The sequence below is a fragment of the Citrus sinensis genome, chromosome 2, assembly GCF_022201045.2.
Source record: "Citrus sinensis cultivar Valencia sweet orange chromosome 2, DVS_A1.0, whole genome shotgun sequence".
Taxonomy (NCBI): Eukaryota; Viridiplantae; Streptophyta; class Magnoliopsida; order Sapindales; family Rutaceae; genus Citrus; species Citrus sinensis.
This window is the reverse complement of record NC_068557.1, coordinates 15299928-15308633: the sequence shown is the minus strand read 5'-3', so window position 1 is coordinate 15308633 and position 8706 is coordinate 15299928. Positions and strand designations below refer to the sequence as shown.

The 8706-nt window shown below is 39.9% G+C and overlaps 1 protein-coding gene across 1 annotated transcript; it reads left to right on the top strand.

The window, feature by feature from the left end:
• The first annotated feature begins 226 nt into the window (after nt 1–226).
• Nucleotides 227–2083, top strand: LOC107175117 (uncharacterized). The gene is made up of 3 exons (XM_015526490.1): nt 227–623; nt 882–1075; nt 1532–2083. Exons 1-3 carry the CDS (start codon nt 227–229, stop codon nt 2081–2083), a joined length of 1143 nt encoding a protein of 380 aa, XP_015381976.1.
• The last annotated feature ends 6623 nt before the right edge of the window (nt 2084–8706 follow it).

Here is an 8706-nt window from a genome sequence, read left to right as displayed (position 1 = left end):
ATCACACGTCCATAGGACCATCTCACTCTCTTTAACTTTCTATCCCAATTTCAACCTTTCTCTTCAAGACACTAATCTGTTCACTACCTTGAAAGTCCAAGTACAAATTCAAGGTGCAGAACAAATTTCTTCTACCAAAATTGCCACTCTTCACCATCAATTGGTCTATAGGCTCCAGAACCATGCCTTAGATCTTTCTACACCTGAGCATCACTCTGACGCCCTCATGGTGTTAGCAGACTCAGATCAAATGCCAACCATCATCCAGATTCCAAGACAAATTCCTAGACATGAACTCATAAAACTCATGCCCTTGGAATGGATTTCAAATTATGAGAAGTTCCACACCAATACTTCTCCTATCCAGACAACAGAAAGTATGTTTGAAAGAAGAGCTGATGGCACTGTCCGAATGACTTTTCGACCTCCACCAACTGCACCAGAGGAACCTCCACGGCTTTCATTCACTTATTTAGCCATGGTTACAGCTGTTCACACAGCTCAAGAAAAGCTGCCAATTACAGGATTCACTTCAGAAGGATATCCTGTCTACCCTGCCAAACTTAATGGCCATTTTCTTTGGGATTCCCCTGGATCCAGAAATTGTGACCCAGATTGTCCTTGTTGGGATGATTGGGACGAAGATGATGATGAACCACAGAGGAAAAGAAAACCCAAAAAGAAAACACCTAAAACTCCGTGTTCACACACCCAACCTAAACCACCTCATAATCCTCCACCGCCACCAGCTCCTTTACCCATCTACCAAAAGGAACTTAGATGGATCGCAAAGACTCACAAAACTGACGTTCTTCCACATATCCAGAATTCCCATCCACCCATACAGCCTATGGCTTGTATGATGTTTTCATCCCCTCAAGATTATTCTTCCAATTTCCCTGCTCTAGAAACCCAAACTGATCCACAACGAAAGGTCATAACTAAACCTTTTATTCCTTCAGCCATAACTCCCACAGGTCACTTAGAAGACCCAAAATCTTTTGAAGCTGTTCTCAACTGGCAAACCCAAAATACCAGAGCCCAAAATGAGGCCTTGGTTGATATCCATAAAAAGGTTAATCATATTAGTTTATGAACTGATCATATTGAGTCTAAGATGGACTCGATCACTTCCCAGATGCAGCAAATTTACTAAAATCTCCAATCCAGAATCTCTCAACTGGATTCAGAATTACGAACCATGCTAGTCATAGATACTATGGCCTAGAATTTGATCAGAAAAAAAAAAGAAATCAGAAAATTGAAAGCAGAACTTGAACAGATTGAGTTAGAAAGGCAAAGGCCAACATTATTTACCACCTCTCCCCCATTACCTCCCCTCAGTCCAGCATTCCATCCCTTTGCACCCATGCTTTCTCCCATAAAACCACAAGACCCATCCAAATTATTTGGAATGACCCATACTTTGTTTCAAAATAATCCTCTTCCAAAACCATCCAGATCTAAACCTCATCCTCGACCAAGACCAGAAAAACAACCTTTTCAACCACCTTTGTCCATCTCAGAACAGCAACCGCCTCTCTATACTCCACTTCCTCGTCAACCAACACCGACACAAGCCAAAGATAAATCCCCAATGCAACAATACAGTGCACAACTAATCTCAGATCCATCTGATACAGACCAAACTTCTTATTCAAATCTAACTATTTCAGAAGATCCCTCTGACCCTGAATCAGAATCTTCCGTTGAAACTTCCCTTTCATCTAGTGGTTTTGAAAAATCTTATGTTGATATCACTAGAATCCTTATGGCTCAGCCTCAAGAGACTGAGCCTGGTCAATCCTCAAGAACTGACCCATTCTTTGAAATAACCTCAGATATTGAGGAAGATGCTCCAGAAGCATCCTCAGCTCCAAACCAGCCTGCTCAACCCCCAAATGATCATAAACCTTCAAATGGTCCATGGTTCACTTTTGATGATATCCCTGCAAGTAAATGGAGAGACAGATTATCCGAAATGGCTGCTTGGACAGATCTCCAAATGTTAAGAGCCAATGCTACTACAACATCAGTCCTTAGAGAACTTGCTGCTCGTTTTACGGGATCTTTAAGGGATTAGTTTGATACTTTAGGAGAGTGCAGACAATTACAGTTTGTGCAACTACCTAATATCTCAACTGCTCTTTCTGTCATTCATGAACAATTCATTGGAGAATCAGCCGCAGTCTTTGAAGCTGCAAGACGAGACTACCTCAATATGAAATGCTGCTCCTTTAACTCTAAAGATCTTGATTTCCATTATAAACGGATGTCTATCCTATTTTATAAGCTCAATGGGTTTAATGATCCGACTCTCAAGCATGTATTTCTGGCATCTTTACCTGAAGAATTACAACCAGACATACAGAGGCAGCTCACGAGTCTCAATCTCACCATTGACAACATTTCCTTGGGAAAGATCTTTCAGATCGCCAAAGGATGTTTGGAAAAATTATGTGAACAGAAACAGTTCTTCAAGGAACTATTAAAAGACAAAGAACCTTTCTAAAGTTTTTGCAAAAAGCCCTACTTACAGATCAAATGCAAGAAAAAGAAAGATTGTGATTGCAGCACTAAAAAGAAGAAGCATTTCAGAAAATTCAAAAATCTAGATTCATCTCCTAGATCAAAATCCAGACCAAAACCATATAGGTTTTTTAGGAAAAGGTCTAGTTCTTTTCGAGAACAGAAGAGGAGAAAGTCTAGCCGATGCTTCATCTGCAAAAAGAAAGGCCATTATGCTAAAGACTGCCCTAACAAAAAGCATAAGGCTATCAGACTTCTTGAGCATTTATAGGCCACCACTGATTATTCTCCTCACAAAGATGAAATTGAGTTCTACTTCTCAGAACAAGAGGAGCCTACTGATGAAACAGTATTTGCATTGCAAAACTCATCCGATGATTATGAAAATGATGAGTTTCAAACTATTTTTCACCAACAACTTTTGTCTCTCGACACTACCATCCCTATCCCTTCCACAAAACTCCACATCTTACCCTCCAAATTCCAGAGATCAATTCCCGCCATTGGACTTCTTGATATCGGAGCCTAAAGAAGTATGTTAAACCCAGACATTCTTCCATCTCAATATTGGCAACATTCTGAAGAAAACTCCAAAGCCGTCAATGGAAAGTTTTTCACCACCCAGTTGATTACCAAAAAACCCATTGGTATTCAAATATTTCCCAATTGTGTTATATGGACAAAAGTCATTGGTTCCTAATGCGAATCCCACAATGAAACTTTCAATCCCACACTTAATTTGTAGTTTCAACTTCCCAAGAAAGTTGTAAACAGATTTAAGACAAGCAAAACCTTGACCCAATGCTTAAGAAAATATGAACCAAAGGTATAGAGAATGGTATTGACGCCACACTTAAGAAATAGATGAGAAGGTGAGTGATAAGTCTAAATTTGGAACGCCATAAGAATGCAAATTCTTGATAAGTTCATTAGTTCTCAAAAGAACCAAAGAAAGAATAATCTTTCAAATTCAAATAACATTAATCTCTATTCTCATTACATAGCAAGGTTGCTGAATTTAAATAGGCTAAAAGAAACCCAAGGTCCTAAAAATACAAATGGAAACATTGGAACAACCCTCCAAGTAGGTTTGTCAAAAGATGTTTCAAAAGTCTTCACCAACCCACCATAATTAATGCTATCTTTGACAAACTTAATGCTAGCTTACTTACTATAATTAATGCTATCATTGACAAACTTAAAACAAAACAAACAAATGAAGTTGAAAAACAAAGGAGTCGTTGAAAATCCCAAGTCTGAACAAGCTGTAATGAATTGGTCATAACTCCTTCTAGAGAACTCCAAATCCAGCTTTGTAAAATTTATTGGAAAGCTAACTTAATTATCTTTCCAACGGTATATAGCTTACACGTTACTTCTAGCTCAATCAATACAGTTTTTATTCCAAATTTGACCTTTCTGCATTTGATACAAATTGTGTATTTGGCTGCCCAATAACTTGAATAATGCCCACAATGCCTTGTCTTCTCTTCAAGCCTAATTCATGATGTCTTGCATCTTGAATTGCATTTTCAATCCACATTTTCTCAATTAATCCATTTAAAGCAGCTTGCATCTTTTTGGCTCTTGCTCTTGTAATTGGGCCTCCATGAATCTGCAAAGGATCACTTGAACTTTTAATGGTATTCCCTTGATGGTTCTCATCATTCCCCCTCTCCTCAAAAGGATTCATCCTCGAATCTTCACCTACATCGAAAGGAGAAAGATCAGAAACATTGAAAGTAGCACTCACATTATACTCACCAGGAAGATCCAATTTGTAGGCATTGTCATTGATCCGTGCAACCACTTGAAATGGACCATCTCCCCTTGGAAGCAACTTGGAGCGCCTTTGTGCTGGGAACCTCTCCTTTCTCATATGCACCCAAACCCAATCTCCAGGCTGAAAAACCACTTGCTTACGTCCTTTGTTGGCTTGAGTAGCATATTGCTCAGTTCTAGGTATCTTGGTAAGCCAAGATATTTAAATCTCCTTTGGACCAGTAGTCCGCACACTTTGGTTTCCAGCCGATATACACTTATCCAATTAATACCAAATCCGAAATTCATTTTTGAAAACAATTTTTTCACGATACCACCCAAAAACCTTTAAAGAGGGTGAACGTTGTGAGAAAACACTTTCATTGTAGAGAAATCGGTTTTGGAGGATAAACAAGACCTTTCTGATGCACAGGATCCTCAGGCTCGAGGCAAGTGCAGAGCATACTCAGTTTAGAAATTTTGAGGTGAGCGTACCATTATTAATTCAAATAATTTCTTCGATTCCTAGAAGAGAGAGAGAGGTTTAGGGAAACATGATGTATAAAACTTAAGCTTTTATTTTTCAGATTGGCTCCCTTGCAACTGGGACCAAAGGTGCCTTTTATAGACGATCATTGAGAACAGGACCTCTCGAATGATCATATCACATAGCACACCTTTTTTGACAGCAAACCATGCTGATAAGGACTTTGACAAAAGGTAAAGCATACTTACAAGGACTTTAACAAAAGTAAAGCACACCGACAAGGATTTTAACAAAAGTAAAGCATACCGACAAGGACTTTAACAAAAGTAAAGCAAAAGACAAACAGGAGTCACATGGGTTCTGCTATCAAAACTCGTGCGACAAAGATAAGGCGTTGTCATGGAGTGGAGGGATAGCGAGATGGTGACACGTCGCCTGTGTCTTTTTCATATTGGCGCTTGTGCCGACGCCTCTGTCTCTGGTCGAGATACGCCTCAGCTTGCTGATACTTTTCTTCATCAACTTCAGACATGTGCTGTGAGGTAGATGGAGCAGGAGAGTCTGGGTTTGTGACAGTATAACGGGGAGTGTTAGTATGGAGAAGGGACTGAAAGTCTTCCCATGGGTCCTGAGCATCTTGGAATAAGACATTAGTATAGTCAGGACGTTGTTCCATTACAAGGATTCCGTGAGGACTTGAACTTGAACCTGGAGTACAGCCTTGTGTTTTTGGAATTATTTCAAGGGTGTTCCAATGGAGGTGTGGTGAATATTTGTGGCAGGTGGAGGAACATTGTTAAGTTCCATGAGATAGGCTTTGAGAACGGAGGTGACCGATGTATCATGGATGAAGGTATAAGGATGAGGGTAAGTTCTCCATTCATGTGCCATGTCTTGTGTCCAGTAATCCCGTGTTTCTGGATGCTGAAAATAAGGCTTGTGGACAATGAAGGCTGTAGTCCACATGTTAGCTTCTTGTGCTGACATTTTGTCTAATCCATGAAAGGTAGACAAATGTTGGAGTTGCTGGCGCCACCATGTGAGGGGGGAATACCATTCAAAGAGAGTCCATAGAAGGTCTGGTGAGAACTCTGGAGTGGTAAGGTGAGTCAGGACTGGTTTGATGGGAAAAACTAGCATTGTAGCATACAAGGTGGTGAGACACCACATATACCAAAGCTCATCTTCAGAGATGGACAGAGAGGACAGAGTGAGGCCTGTGAGAAACAGGTGCTCCACGCAAAGATTAGGAAAGCGGTCAGGTTTTTTGGTCTGAACATTAAAGAAAAACCTGTAAAGGAATTTCTTTGCAAAATCTTGAAGTTGGTAAGCTAATTGGAAAGAGATGTTCATGGGGAAATTTCTTTAGTTGAGAGCTTTGAAAGGAAGTTGGCGATTCATGGCTATAACTGGAATGGTTTGAATTGAGGAAATGAGTGCGGGTTTATTTATAGCTGGACAGGTGAGGAAGTCTGGAATGAGGTTTTAGTTGCCTTTTATGTGTTGAACAGTGAAATCATACTTAGCAAACCAGGTTTTGAGGCTGAGTAATTGCTTGTCAGGTAGCAATTTGTTCTTAAAGTCAAAGATACGGGGAAACGAAGAGTTATCCATGTTGATAAGGAATTTGTGGCTGATGAGATGGAATTCAAATTTCTTAATTCCATATTTGACTGCCAAAATCTCTTTGTAGATCACATGGTAGTTCTTTTTAGAGTCTTTGAACTGTCCGCTTGCATGTGCACAGAAATGACACACGCCATTGATGTCTTTAAGGAGAATGGCACTCCAATAATCGTCGCTGGCATCAGTCTGGAGGATGCGTTGTCCACTTGTGGGAATTCGAAGTGGAGGAGGTGCTTGTGCTATCACCTTTAGCTGCTTGACAGCTTCTGTCTGAGCAGGGCCCCATGGAGGGCACTGTTTCTTGAGCATGCGTGACAGCTGGCTGGTGTGGATTGCAACTTTTGGGATAAAATCAAGGACATAATTAACAATCCCGAGGAATTGTTGTATCTGCTTTCTATTGAGATGTGTGTCCGAAAACTTGAGTAATTCGATTGCAATATGGGGACCAGGCTGATACTGGCCGTCTTTAATCACCATGCCAAGAAAGTCAATTGATTCCTTTCCTATGCTGCTTTTCTTTTCAGAAAGCATGATGCCATGTGCCTGCACAATGTGAAAGAAATCCAAAAGGAGCTTCCGGTGGCTCTCATGGTCAGAAGAAAATAACAAGATATCGTCAATGTAGACCAATGCATGATGGAGAATAGGACTAAAGATTTTTGTCATGGCTTTTTGAAATAAGGAGGGAGCGACTTTGAGACCAAAAGGCATAATCGTCCATTGGTAATGGGCATCAGGGATGCAGAAGGCAGTTTTGTGATGGTCAACTGGTGAAATACCAAGTTGCCAAAAACCAGCATTTAAATCAAACTTAGAGAAGATACGAGCCCCTTGAAGTTGGACAAATAGGGTCTGGATTTTTGGAAGGGGAAATTTATCATCTTTAAGAAAAGAATTGAGTGGCTGGTAATCAATTACTAATCTCTTTTTCCCACGAACTAATTCAAATTGTTTTTCAACATAAAAGGCTTGACAAGCCCAATCTGAATCAGTAGACTCAATAAGACCTTGTTGGAGTAACTGAGAGCATTCTTGCTTGGCAAGTAAGAGGTCTGAAGGAGACATACCTGGGTGTGATGCTTTTGTGGGGTTTATGTCTTCATTGAGTTTGAAGGGAAGGTGAATGAAGAATTGTTCATTTTTCCAAAGAGGTGAAGGATTGTGGAACTGTGAGTGGTTTTCTGGACAGAACTCTAAGAGCTTTTGTGAGATATGACTGTATGGAGATGGTGTCTCTGAAAGGGCATACAGACGGAGAGTGTCTGTATAGGGCAAGAACATTTGTTTGTAGCGAACTCCAGAACTGGTAAGGAAAAGGTTTTTAACCAAATGAAGAATGTCAAAACCGATGAGTAAATTTTTTTCTGGAAGTTTGGAGGCTACAATCTTTTTCCAAATTATACAATTCGGAAAGAATTGAATACCAATGGGTTTTTTGGTAATTAAAGTTGTTTCAAAGGTCTCACCATTAACTGCTCTGAAAAGTTTAGAATGAGGTTCCCAACTGTCTGATGGAAGAACAGAAGGGTCAATCATACTGGTATCCGCACCAGTGTCAATGAACCCAATAACAGGAATATGTTTATGGAATTTGGAAGGAAGGATGGACATCTTGAGAGAAGGCCTTGGAGTAGTGGAAACATGGTTAACAGTTTGAACTGTAGAGATGACAAAAATATCTTCAGAATCTGAAGATTCTGCAATTAGAAAGGTAGTCTGATCATCTTGTGTTGACTGTTCTGAAAAATTTGATTCGACATCGTCATTCTCAGATAGCAAAGAAGAATGTTGAAGATGTTGTATAAGACGAACAACTTTGGCTGGTTTGTGGGGACAATTACGGGCAAAGTGACCGCGTTTCTTGCAAATGAAACAACGGTTGGATTTTTTCTTCCGGTACTGAGAGACATCTTTCTTTTTGAAATATCGAAAAGGTTTTTTGGAGGATGACTTTCTGTGGAAGTGTTTCCGGAAATGTCGTTTCTTTGTGGTTGGACAAACACATTTCTTTTCATCTTTACACTCGATTTTGAGATAAGGTTTTTTACAAGCTTCAGAGAAGGGTTTCTTGTCTTCCATGAGATCTTTGAAGAATTCTTTTTGTTCACAGATCTTATCAAGAGATAGCATGGCCATTTGAAAAATCTTTCCCAGAGAGATATCAGCTATGCTCAGATTTGTGGCTGTGAGTTTTCTTTGAAGATCGGGTTGTAATTCAGGGGGAAGAGAGGCAATGAAGACATGTTTAAGAGATGGCTCATTGTACCCATTTAGCTTGTAGAATAGAATACTCATTCTTT